The following is a 21,122-nucleotide window of genomic DNA, read 5'->3' as shown; positions in this document are numbered from 1 at the left end:
AAATACCCCAATCTGGCAACCCTGACTACCACTATCATTTTTTTGTTTACGAAAGATGGCGATTATCTTCCCTCCTTCCCTGACTATCTTCTATTTCATCCTGGCCGTATTAAATTCGCTTCATGCCCATCCCATCAGTATATAAACATAGAAAGTTGACATTCATAGAACAGTTGTAATTTATAAAAGTCTTAGACCATTTTCATACTTTCCTTTATAACAGAAATTTTATAATTAGAACTGACCAGAGCGCTTTACATTGGCTAACGAATTTTAAAAAGCCAGAAGGACGAGTTGCTCCGTGGATAGAGAGACTCCCAACAGTACAATTTCGACGTAGTACATCGAAAAATCGACATATTCATAAGAATGCCGATATTCTTTCTAGGCGATCCTGTTTGGAACGACAATGTTTGTACTTTAAAACACTTGAAGAAAAAGAGACCATAAGCGAAGAAGTAAGTCTGTAGGTAACCACAGTTAAACATGACGAAGATCATCTGACTTGCTTGGAAAACCTTAAAAATGGCAAAAAAAAAAAGATAATGACCTAAAAGTCATGTGAGAATGACTTAAAAATGGAATAAGACCTATTTGGCAGGAAATAACCAACTGTAGTGGAACTATAAAGGCGCACTGGGCACAATGGGAATCTCTGATCTTTTCAATGGTCTATTATAGGAAATGGGAGAGTCCCGATGGAGTACATACAGTTCAATAAGTGGTAACTATCAAAATCACACATTAAAAGTGTGTTGCAAGATCTGTATAGAAGCTTTTCTGGAGGACGTTTTGGAGCCAAAAGAACACTGGCCAGATTTCGAAAAAGAACACCTTTCAAAAGAACACTGGATCAGTTGTCGCCAAGATGTAGAAGATTGGTGTAAGAAATGCGATTTATGTAACGATAGAAAAATCCCTAGAATAAGAAGTCGTGGTAAAATGGCATAATATCTTTCCGGACAACCTTTTGAACGACTTGCAGTGGAGATTCTCGGCATGCCACTTCCGATGACAGAGAGAGGAAACAAGTACATAATGGTCGCAATATTTCAAAATGGCTTGAAATTGTACCCCTTCCTAATCAAGAAGCAACTACAGTAGCAGAAGCATTCATAATACATGTCGTATCAAGACATGAAGTTCCTTCTTGATATTCTGATCAAGGACGAAATTTTGAATCAGGAGTACCAAAACGCGACCGGAAAAGGCTGGATCCCAACACAATATACCTTTCATTGGGAAAGTATACCCGATCAAGCACATGACAAACTGTGTATTACACGGACATGCGCTAATAGGGCTGAAGTACTGCGGAAAACAAGTAGAAACTACCACACACTCATAACAGTCTTCCTTACTGGACAAGCGCCAGTCAAGGGACACCTGCGTACAATGAGGATGATCCATGCCTGGGAGATGACGGCTCTCTTGTTTCGTGTTTCTTCATTTAAAAGACTGAGTGAAGCATGCTTCATTGTAGCCTCAATGAAGTTACGTACCTACTAAAATAGCCGGTACTTGCAAAGTTTTCAGTTTATATTAAACAATACACAATTATGCCAAATAAATCAATTATTCATCTGACATTCTTTTTATGTGCGTTGATATTCTCGATTGCCATGTTGTGTGTGCGATTATTCATTATACTTAAATCAAACATACACAGACATTATAGACTTAAAAAAATCATGATTACCTCCCTCATGATACTTCGTTCAGTATACTGAATCATGATACAACAGTAACAGTACTGAATCATGATACTTCATGATTCAGTTATTCATGTAGAGTCGGACAACTTTTTTAATACGGAAAATTTTTCTGAAGGGGTGCGGGGAGAAAAGGCATGAAATCGTAAACTTTGGAGCGCCCGACAACTGGAGTGACGTTAAAAAATTGTCGGACAATATTACCAGTAAATTGTAAGTGTTTTTGTCAAAAAATCCTACAAAAATCATAGTAATGGTATAAATTTTGACTCCATAGCTTTGCTGTGTTTGAGGGGTGGACGCACGCATTATAATGAGTCATAAAATTTATACCCTCACATCTGATTTTTGCAAGATTGTTTGAAAAAATACTTACAATTTACTGGTAATATTGTCCGACAAATTTTTAAAGGTACTCCAGTTGTCGGATGCTCCAAAGTTGACGATTTCATGCATTTTCTCTCCGCCCCCCTTCCGAAAATTTTGGTATTAGAAAAGTTGCCCGATTCGATATGAATAACTGAATAAACGAAGTCTCATGCGGGGGGTAATTATGATTTTTTTAAAGTGTGGCCCAAGACCTAACATATCTGACTAACAGAAAATTTGAAGCACCCACTCAAATTTTTCATTTGCTAATTTTAATTTTCAGGTGCTTGCTCAGTATACGGAAACAATCCCATCGACGTTGTGAAGACCCGTATGCAAGGTTTAGAAGCGAAAAAGTACAAAAATACCCTTGACTGCGCCGTTCAAATAATGAAAAACGAAGGTCCCCTAGCTTTCTACAAGGGAACTGTGCCCAGATTGGGTAGAGTATGCCTGGACGTTGCCATAACATTTATGATCTATGACAGTTTCATGGAATTGTTTAACAAATTCTGGTAAAGAGATTTTATGAGTTCCTTCTGGCATCTTTAACGATTGTGTGGAGCTATATAGTCACATTATTTTAGCGGGAAAAGTATATTTGACTAACATATATGCATTTATAGTTTGTTAAACGTGACACTTTATTTAATTTTGAGTTTTGTCTAATAACATTGCATTTATATGCAATTATATTTTATTCGTATATTATGTTGATTCTACTGAATATTTGATATTTTTAGGAATAAACCACAAATATTACAATCGCAATTGTATGTCTCGATATTCCGACTTCCAGTCGCGAAATTGTATTAAAATACATACTAAATATAAAAATGATACAACCTCTAAATATATCATTTTATATTTAATAATTTCTTTTGTTACGCTATATCTTGACAGAGATTCAAAACCTAAAAACACGTAATATAAATTTGTGTGCTTTATTCTGAAAAAATATAACACATTCAGTGTAGAACAAACCACCATACTTTCATAACCATGTATTAATTTTAATTTCTAACTTAGTTACATTTGTGGATGTAAATGTTCTTTTGAGAGAAGGATCAAGTAATTACGCCCAAATAAAGCCAGAACTAAATCTAAAATACTGCTGAGAGAATGTAGCAGTAGAAATAGTATTAACTTGTATTCATTCAGCTTGTCCATATTCATTACACATTTGACTTTACTTTATTAAATTATGATTGTTAATCGTACTCCTCCTCAAGATCACTTCTCAATCATCCTACTTTAGAAAATATATTTTATCGTCTACTTAGCCTTTATTTTTTATAATTGATCTTTTTTGCGTAAAAAATTATATATTTTGTGTCTCTCAAAAATATTTTACTCTTGTTAACTATGTTATATAGTTTGTTAAACTTTCAAATATCTATTTGAAGATAAAGACTGAATATTACGCCTATACGAAACGATATGATGCCTTTGAAGTTTTTGTTGAAATAATGTGACTGTTAGCGATAATGTTGTTCGTAATAATGCAGTAAGGCTGTATCAGCTTGTAACTTCAGTACGGTACAATGTTATTTCGAAATAAAGACTTAAGCCGTAGCCATAACATATTACGACCAATATAGAAGGGAATGGGAACTACATTGTTAGCTAGTTTAGTAGAGTTTTACAATACCTCATTAAGATTTAATTTATGCCAGTCTTAGATGGATATTGTGTACGCTTGACAAATTGTAATTTGGATAAAATCTAAAAACTTGGTATGTTTATTCTCTATGGACTTCTCTTTTAATTATGTAAGGGAATGTACCCAGTCGTACTATCAATAAAATAATCAATAAACTAAATGTATTTGATGTATACAGAGTTTCTTTTTCACAAGTATCTTGTTTGATACTTAACTTTTGTTGTATGATAATATTAAACGCTAAAATTCAGTTAAAATCATCTTTAAACTACAATTTATATTGCTATTTTTCTGACAGTATGTTCATGACCTCTTTTTCGGTTGTGTTTAATATTTGTGACTCCTATTATCAGTTGTTTTGCTAATTCTATCAACCTCTGCTCTCGTTACATGTTTGTTCATGTTTCTTCTTTGATACGTAACAATGTCAGTTGTAGAAAAGACAGTTTTCTCAATTTCACTTATGTTCATGCTTTTATTGCACCATGTCAACATTGTACAGAAATAAATACAAAATCGATGAGATTAGCTCAGTAGCTATGGATAAAATAAGAAATATCAAGTACTTTGTTTGGCTGTATGTGGCATAATCAGCCAATTAAAAATATGCACGATGTTTTGAGTCTGCCAAACACAGCTTATCCCATATACCTATTTTTGAATTGAACCAATCAATATCAAAACCAATCTTCACTACATCAACTGTATTCTTTTTCTCATGATCATCTTTCAGTGCGTCACAGTTTTTCGATTTCTTTCTAACGCATTAAATTGTATGTGACAGAAAAAAGGCACGTCCGTGATTACAGACATTTACAACATTTATTCTAGTTATTCTAGTTGTCGATAGATGGCGCCATAATAAAAAAAATAATTTTTTTTTAAGTAGATAATAATATTACAAATCCACTAGGAAGAATTTCCTGTAGCTGGCTGTATACCATTAATTACAAGTAAAATTTAATAAAAAATTTTGGTCTTGGTAAAAGGTATATTATTTTAAAAAGCCCTATAGGGCTACAAACATCGAACAGAACGTTTTCGCTCTAAAAAGAGCATCATCAGTGTTGCCTAAAATAAGTATAACCATATTAATTATCAAAATGTTGAATTTAAAGTGATGACCAAGGTAGAATCAAAGTTTGGTTATACTTACAAGAACATGGTGAGCCAACCAAAAAATACGAAGGTCAAAGCCTTTCAAAAATGGACTAAAAGTCACATCAAAATGCTAACATAGCAAATTCCAAAGGATGGATATAATCCCTAAGGATATGGCCCTAGGATAACATATGACTCCCACACGTTGTAAGTGGGTCAAAGGTAACAAATTAGGTCATTATGTTACAAGAGCTGACAGGCAACTAAGATATGAGATATCAAAAGCGAATCTGTCTGATGTCAAGACAGCAATTGTCAATGGAACTTGAAGTATCATGAAAAATTGGTTACACAGCTACTAAATTTATAGTTGTTTATAGTACAAGCAATGATAACAGCTAACATCAGTGTGTTGGAATTATAAAAATAAAGAGTTAGTGAGAATAGATTATCTAGATGTAAAATAGAAGGGGGGAATTTGAGTACCCACAATCATCAATGAAGTGTACGTAAATTGATGAAGAAAGATAGGCAAAACAACATACAGATAGTGTAATGTATGGTTTATGTTTTGAAATTAGATAATTTATATTTGTGAACCAACACAAATGATGGCTGAGAGGCTGGCTGAAAAACTAGAGACAAAATAGGGGTCGTGATATCAAATGCTGAAAAAGTTGTAAATGCAAAATCTTATTTATAAATTAATAAAATATAGATGGGTTCATCAACACAAATTTACAAGACTGAAAAGGTTGTATTACAAGCTTAGTCCAAATTTCTTTATTATGTCCTTTTATGTTAAATAACATCTAGGGCAAAGAAAAATTAATAACTTGGATAAAAGTGTCTAAGCTACAACTAAAGTGGGGTCAGATGAAGATAAGTGTTGAGTAAGATTATTGAGTATATGAGAAAATTAAAAATTGTGTTTATTTGAGATAGGTGAGTTTGTGGTATATAAAGTAAATTTGACATCACTATTGAGACTAATTAACATTATTGAGAGACTGGGGACTCCAGAGACCAGGCAACCAAACAAACCAAATGATGAATGAAAGGTTGGCTGAATGGAATAACTACTAGATGTGTGAAACTTGAAAGATATATTGTACAGTATTATTGGTTGATTTAGTTTAGAATGAAATAGTTATGATTGGACCCTAAACGAAAAACGGTTTGAAAAGATGATGTGGAGAGAATGGGATATATATTGAATAGATATAGTTGTGTACAAGTTGTGACAAATGGATGTTGTGGATATAGTTGAAATTGCTTTGTTTGGGAGAAGAAAAATTTTTTGAAGAAAGGATTAGATGATTATCTCTCAACTCAATTTCTCACTCAATTTTCGATAATCATCTAATCCTTTCTTCAAAAAATTTTTCTTCTCCCAAACAAAGCAATTTCAACTATATCCACAACATCCATTTGTCACAACTTGTACACAACTATATCTATTCAATATATATCCCATTCTCTCCACATCATCTTTTCAAACCGTTTTTCGTTTAGGGTCCAATCATAACTATTTCATTCTAAACTAAATCAACCAATAATACTGTACAATATATCTTTCAAGTTTCACACATCTAGTAGTTATTCCATTCAGCCAACCTTTCATTCATCATTTGGTTTGTTTGGTTGCCTGGTCTCTGGAGTCCCCAGTCTCTCAATAATGTTAATTAGTCTCAATAGTGATGTCAAATTTACTTTATATACCACAAACTCACCTATCTCAAATAAACACAATTTTTAATTTTCTCATATACTCAATAATCTTACTCAACACTTATCTTCATCTGACCCCACTTTAGTTGTAGCTTAGACACTTTTATCCAAGTTATTAATTTTTCTTTGCCCTAGATGTTATTTAACATAAAAGGACATAATAAAGAAATTTGGACTAAGCTTGTAATACAACCTTTTCAGTCTTGTAAATTTGTGTTGATGAACCCATCTATATTTTATTAATTTATAAATAAGATTTTGCATTTACAACTTTTTCAGCATTTGATATCACGACCCCTATTTTGTCTCTAGTTTTTCAGCCAGCCTCTCAGCCATCATTTGTGTTGGTTCACAAATATAAATTATCTAATTTCAAAACATAAACCATACATTACACTATCTGTATGTTGTTTTGCCTATCTTTCTTCATCAATTTACGTACACTTCATTGATGATTGTGGGTACTCAAATTCCCCCCTTCTATTTTACATCTAGATAATCTATTCTCACTAACTCTTTATTTTTATAATTCCAACACACTGATGTTAGCTGTTATCATTGCTTGTACTATAAACAACTATAAATTTAGTAGCTGTGTAACCAATTTTTCATGATACTTCAAGTTCCATTGACAATTGTTGTCTTGACATCAGACAGATTCGCTTTTGATATCTCATATCTTAGTTGCCTGTCAGCTCTTGTAACATAATGACCTAATTTGTTACCTTTGACCCACTTACAACGTGTGGGAGTCATATGTTATCCTAGGGCCATATCCTTAGGGATTATATCCATCCTTTGGAATTTGCTATGTTAGCATTTTGATGTGACTTTTAGTCCATTTTTGAAAGGCTTTGACCTTCGTATTTTTTGGTTGGCTCACCATGTTCTTGTAAGTATAACCAAACTTTGATTCTACCTTGGTCATCACTTTAAATTCAACATTTTGATAATTAATATGGTTATACTTATTTTAGGCAACACTGATGATGCTCTTTTTAGAGCGAAAACGTTCTGTTCGATGTTTGTAGCCCTATAGGGCTTTTTAAAATAATATACCTTTTACCAAGACCAAAATTTTTTATTAAATTTTACTTAATATTACAAATATAATTTGTATAATTTATAAGACTATACAAATCAAAGAAAATACCATTTTATAAATGCAAGAAACACATTTGATTTGTTTTTATTACAAATTGAAAATAAAATGTGACAACTGTCAGATTTAACTAAAATGTCATGTTAGAATAAATGTCATAAATGTGTATTATCACGGACTTACCCTTTTTCCTATCATTTGTTACGCACTAAAAAATGCTCATGAAAAGGACAATACAATCGTTTTACACTGTTTTCTCTTCCAAAGGTATGCTTGCTTGACGTTTATGTAGAATATCTTTTGTTATATTTTCATAAAACTACATAACTTAGATTTAAACTGTAAATTTACAGATTATATCTAATAATTTCTTGGTTTAAAATTTTTGAAGCAAAACTTCTTGCTGAGGCGAGCGTCACGAGCGAAAAATAAGTCATTTACGCGACGAGGGGAGTCCGCTATACAACATGTAAACTGTTTCCAATTCATTAAAAAATATATAGGAAGTATAAAATATATAATAAAATTTATTCAATTTTAAAAATATAGAAAACAGTATGAAGCTTTGCGCTTGTACCGCCTACTGTACCACTTTTTTTTAAATGACTTCTGCATTAATTGTTTTTTAAGACACAAGAAAACAGTTTCAGAAATTCTTTAGACAACTTGCGCTGCCAAAATAATAACGAAAGAAAATAAATAATTTTTCAATTATAATACCAAGTTTTTAGAGTTACTGCAAGATTTATAAATATAGAAGTATGTACATTGTTCTACAACAATTTTAGATATACATATTGGATTGTTTTGAAAAATCTAGATATATTTCTTTATTAATCTATTTTTACAAAACGAAAATGCATTTATGTAGGTACTAAGAACTGCCAAATTGACCCTATTTTTATACTTTTTCCAAAATCATGTTCTCTGAATGGTAAATAAGGCTTGAAATCCTTTTATTATTTATTTTAAATATTTATTTTTTAATTATTTTATTCCTGAACTCAACTACATGTCAAACTTTTTGGTGTGCTGGGTTGTTTTAATTTTTATGTATGTTATCCAAAATGTTTATATTATTTGTTATTCATTTAAAGTTTTGAAGTGTAATTATTTTGTTTGTTAAAATAGCACTGAAAACAAATGACACAGTAAAAGAAGTTTAAGAATAATTTGTTTTATTTCACTAACCTAGTTCCAGTGTATTCTATTACCATAATATGGTAGTCTTTCAGAAAGGAATATCTTGTAAAACAGTGTACAGCTCCCGGATCGAACTATGACCGATGAGGAAACTCTGTCTGCGTAAAGATTAGGTGGGTGTACGACCGACGACAGCCTTTGTCACCGGCCATGGTTCGTTCCGGGAGCTGTAGATGTATACCAAACAAGGTATTACATCAATTAAAACTATATTGTGACAAAACAAGCAAGCAAAACTGAAATCCTCCTCCTCCTCCTCTATCTGTTCTCCTTCGTAAGGATGTAGTGGCGTCATGTAAGTCGTTTGACTATTTCTATCCAATCCTCTCTCTCCTGTGCGTGTTGTTTTGCTTCGGAGAACGAGTAACCAGTCATGTCCCTTATTTGGTTCGACCATCGTAATGGAGATCTTCCTCTGGATCTTCTGCCCTCTACGTTGCCTTCAACTATCATTCGTTCCATGCCTTCCCTTCTTCTAGTTATATGTCCAAAATATCTCAGTATATTTTGGTTGATAGTTGTGCTGAGTCTAGTTTTTATGTTAAGTTCGGCTAATATTGAATTATTTGTGCGAGGTGCGGTCCATGGTATGCGCAACATTCTCCGGGAGACCCACATTTCAAATGCCATTATACGTTTTGAATCTGCTTTTTTGATGGTCCAAGTCTCTGAAGCGTAGGTGGCGATAGGAAATATTAACGCTCGAACAAGGCGTAATTTTGTGTTGTTTGAAATGTCAGTATTCTTCCATATTTGTGTGAGTTTGGCTGTTGCCGATCTGGCCATTATGATGCGCCTACGGATCTCGTCTTCGCATCCTCCACTGTTAGTAATAACGGAGCCTAAGTAATTAAATTGTCTGACCACTTCGTAACCTGCCTAGTCTCTTATCTCCGGTTGGTTGTTTCTGATTCTATCGATGATCATTACTTTGGTCTTCTGTATATTTATTTTCAAACCATATTCTGTACTCACCGTTCCTAGCCTATTCAAAATTTCTTCCAGTTCTTCTGGTGAAGACGCCAATATAACAGTGTCATCAGCATAACGTAGGTTTTTGAAGTTATACTTCTTTAGGCGCGATTGAGATTGAGGGTGAATTTTATATTGATCTGCGCGCATGCGCACACCGAAAGTTTGGTATTAGTCTTTATACGGACTTTGATTGGGTGTTGAAATGATCTGTCAATAATTGTTCAATATGGAGGTTATCGGTAAACAAAAACGTTGTATAATATATTAGTTTTTATTGTTGTGAGGACAGAAATAAAATCAAATTTATAATTATAGTGACTTTTTAAATAGTTTTGAAAAGCCACAGGTACGTAATTCTAAATGTTTCAGTTGTATTCCAATAAAAAATTATCTTCATACCTATTTGGAAAATGTAAAAAAAAATAATGTACTTACCTAGTACTTGCTATGCTATACCCCTAGTAGGCAATGCTTTAATTTACATAATCTGATTACGAACAAACTTTCTACAAATTTTCATCTAATGTATCGTTTTCTTACTCTATATATTGTTGTATTTTAATTCGACAAAAATCAAACTAATAAAAATTCATATAAACAAAATGTCAAAAAGTTGTTCAGTGTGTGTATATTCCCACATGACGTATACGCAAAGGTGGTGCAGTTTGAAATCGCTTCGACTCTCGTACGGCAGGATACACGGGAAGTAGGTTCAAGCCCAATGCAAGTTATATCATTTTTTTATTTTTTTTTATAGATTTTATGATTGTAAGTATATTATTATATAATTTTTTTCAGAAAATACGTATTTAATTAAAATTTTTGGCAACAATTATTGTTCAGAAATCATTTGTGGTATTTTTCAATGTGTTTGTGTGTGTTTTATTCTTTTATTTTTTTAATTTTTGGTATTGTTTTAATAAAAATTTTTGGAAAGTAGTAGAGAAACTGTTTAAAGTATATTGATTTCGTTGAAATCATATAATAGAAGTATAACTTCTTACGTGCGTACAAAGTACACACATTCTTTTTTATTTTTCTTCCTCCTATCGTTGCTCCACCTTGCCATTCCTCAAAAACTTTACGCATAATGTGTTCACTATATATATTGAATAGAATGGGCGATATTATACATCCCTGCCGCACTCCAGATTTGAATTTGAAGTTTTTCGAAACCACATTATTAACTCTTACATTAGCGGTGATATTTACATAAAGTGCTTGTAATAGATAGATTAGATGTTCTGGCGTACCCATTTCTCTAAGTATATGCCACATTTTATCCCATTTTACGTTATCGAAGGCCTTGGAGTAGTCAACAAAGCACAAATATGTTTCTATGTTAAACTCTCGAGATTTTTCGATAATTTGAAGAATATTAAGAATGTGTTCTCTTGTTCCCCTACCTGGGACGAATCCGCATTGTTCTTGTGGAATTTGCGGTAAGAGAATGGATTTTAATCTTTCATTGATTATTGTTAGAAGTACTTTGCTCGCGTGAGATATCAACGCTACTGTACGGTAATTACTGCAATCTGTCGGAGAACCTTTTTTGTATATGGGAATAAACGTGAGTTTACCCCAGTCATTTGGCCACTTTCCGGTATTCCAGATCTCATTGCAAATTCTAAGCATTACTTCCGTCCCTAATTCTCCCATTTCTTTGAGTATTTCAGCTGTTATTCCATCCTCTCCTTGTGCTTTTCTACATTTTAGATTTTTTATTGCCGACTCAATTTCAGATTTCAATATTTGAGGTTCTTTTTCATAACTTCTTTTCTCTGTATTATGGTCTGGGTCGTTGCTAGAGAATAGTATTTCACAATATTGTCTCCAAACCTCTGCGACACCGTCTGGGTTTGTTATGGTATTTCCACTATTATCTTTGATGGTCTGTGTCTGTGGTTTGCTAGATATTTGACTTTGGAGAAAAGTTCTCTAGATTCTTGGCGGTCAGCATGTTCCTCTAGTTGTTCACATATGCTCTTTATATAATTATTTTTGTCCCTTCTGCACAAGTGTTTTATACATAGTTGTATTTATGGTGCTTATCTCTATTTCTTTTTGTATTGAATTTGACGTGCCGTTTCTAAGTTTTCGTCTTTCTTCTACAAGATTGAGAGATTCCTCAGTCATCCAATGTCTTTTCCTATCTATTTTTTCTTTGGGATTTGTGTTGTTGATGGCTTCGGTGATCAACTTCTTTGTGTATTCCCACGTTTTCTCAGGGTCTCCGGTAGTAACTGGTAGGTCAGCTTTTGCTAGTGCCTCTCTAAACTTTTCCGGGTGTTTTGGAACCAATTTTTGTCTTTTTTTGCAATTGTTTTACTGTGCAACTTAATGCGAAATTCTGCTTGTAGCATTTTATGGTCCGAACCACAGTCTGCAGCTGGTTTTGTCTTCACATTGGTTACAGAGCTCCTCCATCGTTTAGTGATAAGAATATAATATATTTGGTTCTTGTATCGTCCTCCAGGCGAATACTGAGATCCATATCGATGGCAAATTGAAGGAGCCGTTCACCTCTGTCAAAACTGAAATAGGAGAACATTAATAAGTTTCTATAATCTTTCATGTTAACGCTAGACCAAGGGATTACCATACTAGTGTCTCGCTCTGGGCATAATTAGACAGAACTACAAAATGTAACAAGAAATAATAATACACATGAACTATTTTCACGCAGTATCCGCCGTTGCTATTTCATTCTATTGAATCCTCTAGACATCGGCAGATGTGTAGATGGGGTAATTTGGTGGTCTGTTGTTGTTTTCACCCAATTTTGAAAAATACAGTAGAACCCCGCAAATCCGAACCCCGCTAATCCGAACGTTCGCCAAATCCGAACCAACGGAAAGTGAAAAAAATTAAAAAATTCAAGACAAAAACTTAAAAACATGTTTATTATACAGAGTAAAACCAGAAAATTAAACAATGTAGGATTAATAGGACTTTGACATTTAAAATTTCTTAAAAATAAATACGTACTTTAATATGTAGTGCTTATTCAGGTTAAACATAAACTTAATTTGTTCTCTCGTAGTCAACTTCAGTCCAAAATTATTGTTCACACTCTTGCGAGAACGTTTTGCGACTCAAAATCAACGACAATCAAAGCTTTGAATTACTAGTTAGGCTAATTTTCGGATAATCCGAACTTTTCGGAATTCGAACAGGCTGTCCCCCCAATTAGTTCGGATTTTCGGGATTCCACTGTATCTGAAAACTTTGAATTATCCACGTCCGTCTGTTTGTCTGTGAACACAACTCCTCCGTCATTATACAAGGTAGAATGACAAATGAGATACAGTATGTACATGAATATATACAGTAACGGGTAGAGTTAGGAATATACTGCAAGTATAGTTAAGTTTGGAAATGTTGATATAAGATTATTTTCGTAAATGTATTCAAGAATATCACTAGGACTTTTTTGAAGTTATACTTCTTTAGGCACGATTGAGAGTGAATTTTTTTTTCTGCGCGCATGCGCATACTGACAGTATGGCGTTAGTTGCTAAATCTTTTAAGTTATGTATTATATCAGTGCAAAAAAAGGTGTAAAAAGAATATATTTATGGTTTTAGGAAATATATTTATTATAATTTTTGTGTCTTTGGATTTGTCTTCCTCGAGAGTAAAATAAGTATTATTAAAACATTTTTATATTTATTATACTTCACTTCGTCAGTTTGTTACCGTGAATTGTCATTATGTCCGAGAAACTACATACTTATAAACAGAGAGCTCGTGGTGTTATTGGTAGAGCATTCGGCTACAGATCGAGAGGTCTTGGGTTCAAATACGGACCATTCCTATTCTTTTTTTTTTATTTTTGGAAAGTGGTAAGCAGGAAAAATAGTTTAATATTTAAATAAAATAAAAATACACTGTCTAAAGTATATTTATTTCGTTATAATAGAAGTATAACTTCTTACGTGCGTACAAAGTACACACACATTCTTTTATTCTGTGACTTGATACACTTTTTTACAATTCGTTTTAAGTTCATCATCGTTTTTAACTTTAGTTATGCCATATATTACACTAAAAATTTCTGCGTGCTGTTGAAGTAATTGGACCCGTCCTTTAATTGCTATTATGGTAGCATCCAAAATTTTAAAATAAAAATTTATATTAAATGACAATTGCGGAGATAATATAGGTTCATCAGTTCCTTCATACTCAAAATGCACTTTCCTTCTTCTAATTCGTTCGGTAGAGGAGTTAGGGAAATTTCAATATTAGCTTTTGTAGATATCTCTCTGGATTCGATTACAAAATTTTGAAAATGTTAGAATTGCACTTTGAATTAAAAAGCGTTCCCGAAACTACTTTATGACTACAGTTGCAAAAGGGCAGTTCATATAATAAATAACATTTTCTGACATTTTTGTTTAGATTTGGAATATTAGAGTTTATAGAATGATCTGAATCATTACTATTTAATTTTTTAAATCTATTTTCGTTTTAAAAAAAGTATCATCAGTGGCCTGCTTTTCGCCGCCCCCCATAATCGGCCGCCCGTGTGCGATGCACACTTTGCACACATGGTAGCGGCGACCCTGGATAGGGTCAAATTAAAGGAAGTTATTCACTTACGAAAAGATCAATACCTGTAGAAATAATTAAAACGTTTGAAAATATCTACCAGAACAACACCATAAAAGTAAAAGTAGAAGAACTAACTTACCCCAATGAAGTTGGCCATGAAATAAGACAGAAGGATTCCCCCAGATTGCAATGGACGAAACTGAGATACAGGATAACACATAAGAGCAGATTGCAGGTAATGCCGGTGCGTCACAAAATATAAATGAGAATATACTTAATTTATACACCCACAGAAACTTACGTTACAAAAATGTTGAAGAAGATCCAGGACGTACACAAGCATTGTACACTCGATATAGGTGGAACACGTTTTAGGCCAAATCAAGAGATCTTCTAGTGCCGACTCCACTCATGAAGGTTGGCTATAACTATTGCAAATTCATCTCTATCTTTTTCTTTTCTTAAAAGCGTTTGTATATTTAACCCGGTCATGTCGCGAATGTTTTTGGCCAAGATATTTGTCGTCTTCCAGGGCCCCTTCCTCCTTGGATTCTACCCTTTATAATTAGCTGTAATAACTCGTAAAGTTATCATTTCTAAGTATACTTAGGTACTTATCATTTCTAAGTATGTGCCCCAACTATGCTGTTTTTCTCTTTTTAATGGTCGTCAAATGTCCTCTATTTCCTCCCATTCTGTACAAGACTATTTCGTTCGTAATATGATGGGTCTACAATATTTTCAAAAGTCTCCTAAAAAGCCACATCTCAAAAGCTTCCAGCTTTCTCATTAAGTCAACATTAATAGTCAAAGCTTTGACACCATAAAGAAGAACGAGTGGATATAACATTTTACCATCCGATACCGGATTTGCAGATTGACTCTTTGGTTACTCAGAAATTTCCTCTTTAATAATTTATCGAATTTCTGATTTAGAACCGTAATCCAGACTAATATGTATTTCATTTTGTCCACTTGTTCGATATCTTCTTTTATTATGACCTTTGTTATGACTTTACCCCTCTTACTAATCACCATGAGTTTTGTTTTATTTTTGTTTATTGTTAAACCAAACTGTTCCCCAGTATCACAAATTGTGTTTAGTAGCGTCAAAAGATGACAGCAGCGATAAATGAATATTTTGAAGACAGCATTTGGGAAAGAATCTGTTTATCAGAGATACCTTAGATAAATTATATTAAACCAAAGGTAAACGTATTTTTCATACTATTTTTTGGGAGGTGAGAATCTTTAAAAGACCGTCTGGGAAGGTGCCCCAGGTGTGTCGGATTCGGTCCGTCACGCTTCACCGTGCCGAACCGCCTACCGACTAAACTCACCTCTTCCTCCAGCCGAGAGGTCTGAAACCGCTCCTGGCGAGCATGTCTGACCCGTCGACCTTACTTCTAACTCCCCCGGTCACCCTCTGCGTGCACTCCGTAGATTAAGTGGCCACCCAGCCCCGCACACACCCCGCACAAAGATCGGTCGGTGAAGACGACCGTCCCGTGAAGCCCATGTGCGGGTGGGGCGACCGGGGTGCCCCCAATCCAACAGGAACTAGCAAAAGGATACCAGTCGACAGTTACGAGCAACTCCAAGCATTCGTAGTTTCATCAATTCGCACTCACACCCATACCCATTCATTCTACAGTTAAAAGGAAGCAGTCAGTGAGGTTGGGTGTAAAGATCCTCCCCCAATACCTAAGACAAAACAAAAACAGACTAAAAAACAAGACAAAACAGAAAGTAAACAAAACAATACAAAGGCGGCCAGCATGGGCAGATGTAATAAGTCCTCCCCCTGTTGACTACCGCTTACCACACGCAACACACTTGAGTAATAAATTTTATATAAAATAATACGTATAAATAAGATTGAAGAAGTAAATAAGGAGATAGAACAAAAGAAAATAAATAAATAAGTAAAACTAATTAAAATAAGACAGACAGCGCAGGTTGGATGTAAAGGATCCTGCCCCACTGGCTGCTCTCTACGACACAAAAAAACGTTAAAAAATAAATAAATAGACGGCCATCCCGCTTGCAGTCGCCCCTCTTTCTCGTCTTTGTGCTTCATTGTCTTCATGACGAAAGCAATGATCAGGTCGAAGTCTCTCTCTTGCTATTGATAGCTTTATCAATTAGTTGAGGCTTTCCTAGAGGGGATCCCAGTCCCAGCTGCAGCTCGGTACGTCCCGCCCGGTATGCAAGGCACACGAGGACGACATGCTGCTGCTATGCGTCATCCACTACTCCACACTCAGGGCATAGATCGTCCACGGTTTTCCCTTTACGATGAGTAAATTTCCTGAACGATCCATGTCCCGTCAAAAATTGTGTGAAATAGTAGTAGACGCGCTGATGCCGGAACTCGTACCACCTCACCACATCTGGAATCAGGGATCTCGTCCAGGCCGCCCTCTCGACTTCGGCTGCCCATTCTCTCTGCCACATCTCTAGACTTCTTTTTCTTTCTTGTGGACCTGAACCTATTGGCACGTTGCCCCTCTGTTACATTCGGGCTCTTTCTCTGGCCAGGATGCGCACCGGCACAGACCCAGCCACCACCTGTAAGGCAATTGTTGATACGGTTCTGTACGCGCTGCACACCCTGATCAGAGGCTTCCACTGTATCCTAAGAAGCACGTCTTTATACTTTTCATTCGAAGGACCTCGTGCCACACTAGGGCTCCGTATAAAACTATGGATAAGATGAATTGTGCCATTACCATTTCCTTCTGGGATCCAGGACCCCGATATTTGGCGTACATTTATTTAGTGTAGAGGTCCCTTCTTCTGCCTTTTCGACATTCTTCTTGTACGTGCTGTCCGAATTTAAGCTTGTCGTCGAAAATAATTCCTAGGTACTTAACCGTCTTTTGGGGTCTTATTACGGAGCCTTTGTATTCGAATATTATGTCATCTATCTTTCTTGGTCCCCTCAAGATAATGGCTTCTGTCTTCTCTACTGCTAACTTTAGATCATTTCTCTCTATCCAATCCGCGGTCTTCTGTATTGCTTCGTTTACTTGTGTATTATTCCCCTATTCATGTCGTCTTCGACCAGTAAGGCTAGATCGTCCGCGTAAGCAATCGCTCTCACTCCTCTCTGCTTGTTTACTTCTAGTACCCCGTTGTATAATATATTCCAAAGTAAGGGTCCCAGGACTGACCCCTGGGGTACTCCCGCAGTAATCTCTTTATTTTTTTCTTCGATATGCATACGGTTCTTTCAGATAGGAGTCCTCAGATAGGGGACCACCCATCTCTTTTTACTTGCTTTAGCCGCGTCCCTTATCCAGTTCGCGGCGTCGACTGTCGATTTACCTTTTCGAAATCCATATTTTTGGTTTGATAACAGTCTCTGATCTTGCAACACGCCTTCCAGCCTCTTCTTGATAAGTCCTTCGTAGAACTTACCAAGGCAGTCCAGAAGGCATATTGGCCGATAAGAGGCTGCTGAATTGGGGGATTTCCCAGGCTTTAGGAGTAGAACTAAGTTCGCTTTCTTTAAGTCCCTGGAAAACTCTTGCTTCTGCAGTAGGTCGTTGTATGTTCTTCTGATCAAACCTGGTTTCTACGTTACTATTATGTTTACTGACCCTGCTGGCAGCCCGCCAGGGCCGGGAGCTTTCCCTGTCTTCATCTCCTGACCAGCGGTTCTTACTTCCTCTTCCGTGAACTTCTCTACCATCGTTGGAAATATCTTGATGAAATTTTGATGATCCTTGGTAGGAAAGAGGAGCTCAGCTGACTCCATCCGCTGGTCTTCGTCGAGTCTCTATGAGGCGATTATTTTCAGCGTCTTGATAGTGATCTTGTACGCCGCCCCATATATCTTCGTCCAATGCTTTTATCAGGATCTGCCACTTTTCCTTTTTCTCTTGTCTTATTTTTTTATTTAACGTTTTCTTTAGATCTTTATACAGGGTGATCAATTTATGTGACAAAGTCCAATATATCTGTTATTATACAATATATGAAAAAAAGTTGTTAATAAAAGTTATAGACACCTTCAATGTACACATTTTAAAATTAGTGAGAAATATACAGGGTCCTCCATAACACGGTGTCAAACCAAAGTTATGTTTTGTTAAATGGAACACCCTATATTTTATTCAAAATTTGGTTTCTCTATATTTTTCTGATTAAAAAGATATAACACTTGTCTAAGGTTATACCGAGCGTTTGAAAGTTATGAGCACTTTTATTAAAAAATCATACTGATTTGATCGCCCTGTATGTTTCTAACGGTGTAATATAACCTAATGTTTTTACTGCTTTTGACTGTCAATATTAAAGTAGTTTTGCAAAAATATTCAGTTTTTTTATAACTACACAAATTGTATACAGGGTAAGTCAAAATGTAAATACAAGATTTTCTTCATATTTTTAAATGGAACACCCTGTATTTTATATTACCATCGAAATTGAGATGTGTTATCATAGCGACCTGTTCCTTATATCTGTTTGTTCGTAGAGCCTTAACTTCTATCTCTCTCAGGAACGCCTGTACAGCTCTTTATCATTTCCATTAGAGTTTCGTCACCAACCCCGGGGTCCAACCTCGTAATCGTGAAGAAAGTCTGTTTTCTTCTGATTGCCGTGTCCATCCCGTTCATTTTGCTCTCCAGTTCAGCCCTCAACCTCTCCGCAGCCCCTCTTCCCTTTAACTTTACAAGTAGAACTCCCCCATTCGTTCTTTTTCTTCCCCCACATTTTCATACTAGACCTCAAACTTGTTACATTGCCCTCGTACTGAATTGTCCCAATTAATTTTCACAATACTCTAGTTACCCTATTTTCAGTTTAGAGCAGTAGTAGTAGGTCACAGAGCAATTACGTATTACTTACACAAATTTATAACCATTCAGGTGCGATTTAATTTAGAGTCCTAGGTCATATGCAGGAAAATTGGGGACGGAAGTATCCTTTACGTACCTAATTATATCTTATATCATGTTTGTTATTTTTCTTTAAATAATCATTTTATTTTAATTCCTTTGATTTAATTCATTTGTTAACTGTCTGTTTTGTTTTACTATTTTTCTTCTAAAAATAGTTGCCGTTCAACTCTTCCATCAGTTAAATAGGTCTGGATACCGCGTACCAAAAAAGTTGATTAATAGCAAGTTGAACATTTGTGAATAGCGTAACGGTGTCTAGTCGGACAAACTTTGATGTATGGGAACACTGGTACAGGGGAAGTTTTAATTGTGGAACATGAGTTTAATAATTGTGGAACTTGTCATCCTGATAAGTTTATGATTGGGAAAACTAGCAGGTTTATTCAATAGCACACTTTATATTATAATATATGAAAAAATGTTTGTCCGACAAATATGTTTGGAATCTAAATTTAGTTTTACCATAGAATACCATATATTATAGTTTTACCATAAAATCATCCCTAAAGGGTTGAAGCCACCCCGAAGTCAGCCGATCATCAGAGAAAATTTGAAATCTATATATACTTGAAATCACCCTGAAACAATAGAAAATTCTGGATCTGTACTTAGTTTTTACACCATCCTTCCATCTGAGTTTTGGCCTACCCCTATTTCTACTTCCCACAGGTTGTGACATAAGGATTCTTTTAGGAGTGTTGTTCTGCTGTGATCTTGCTAGATGTCCTGCCCATTTTAGTCTTCCTATTCTTATAAGAGATACTACGTTTTTACCACCAAATTTTTGTTTATATCTGTGGTATACTCGTAGTTGTACCTCCTCCTCCAAACACCATTTTCACAGATACCACCGAATATTCCTCTCAGGATCCTTCGTTCAAATATAAGCAGGTTTCCATCTGCCTTGAAGATGGTCCATGCCTTCGATCCATATATCTGTACGTTAGAATTGAAAGGGAGGTAGTCCATTTTTACAGTAAATGGAGATATGCAGCCAATAATGCACTTAAAGGTGTTATCTTTCGAATGGTGTTTAATAGGTGGTTGTACAGGCAATATTACTAAAATTTCAAGTCGGATGTCCACTGTGAAATTTGTTGCAAAAAGCCCCATGTGGTACACCGGTCTTTTTTGCATGGCATACTGATTGTTAAAAAGACGGTAGTCCAATCTCTACGGACAAACGCCTGTCAGCTGTGTAAAAATTGAGGTTATAAGCTAATGTTTTTGCATGGTTTATAGATAAAAGTAACTTTTTCTTTATCTAGATTAATGTGATAATAAATAACAACCAAAAATGTCTGAATAAAGAGCAAAGAAGATGGTTCTACTGAGTTAAATCTTCATTTCAAGCTCCCTAACATTGATACATGTGACACCTGTGACAGTTTTGAAAATAAGCGAAAAGAGGCATATCCTAATGTTGAAGATATTTTAAAGAAAAAAGCAGATCATTTCAATGACGCAGATAACAGATACAAGTTAAAAAGGCAGGATAAGATAAGATGCAAGCAGAATTTAAAAGAAGTCGTAGCAATGATGGATTTGCAAAAATGCCTCCCTGCACCTATGTTAACTAATGGAAAATCGTTTGATTTAAAGCAGTTATGGATATTTAATTTTACCGTCTATAATGATAGTACTGCCGAAGATTCATGCTTCATGTGGGACGAGTCTATTGCAAAAAAGGGTGGTAACGAGATAGCTTCCGCTGTAATAATGTGGTTGAAAAATTTACCTTCTACAACAGAAGAGGTCATTTTGGTCAGACAACTGCTCTGGCCAAAACCGAATTTTTTTTA

The 21,122-nt window shown here is 35.0% G+C and overlaps 1 protein-coding gene across 3 annotated transcripts in view; it reads left to right on the top strand.

Annotated features, from left to right (window-relative positions):
* Positions 1-8,850, top strand: part of LOC114333439 (putative tricarboxylate transport protein, mitochondrial) — an 88,850-nt gene extending 80,000 nt beyond the window's left edge. For all 3 annotated transcript variants that reach the window (XM_028283309.2, XM_028283308.2, XM_028283310.2), the window contains exon 6: positions 2,365-8,850. In XM_028283309.2, the coding sequence (XP_028139110.1) occupies positions 2,365-2,600 (236 nt within the window). In that variant the 3' untranslated portion in view covers positions 2,601-8,850. The remainder of the gene's footprint in view (positions 1-2,364) is intronic.
* Positions 8,851-21,122: the final 12,272 nt, after the last annotated feature.

This window comes from Diabrotica virgifera, chromosome 3, assembly GCF_917563875.1.
Source record: "Diabrotica virgifera virgifera chromosome 3, PGI_DIABVI_V3a".
Lineage (NCBI taxonomy): Eukaryota > Metazoa > Arthropoda > Insecta > Coleoptera > Chrysomelidae > Diabrotica > Diabrotica virgifera.
Note: the sequence above shows the minus strand (reverse complement) of the source record. Positions and strands in the feature narration are given on the sequence as shown.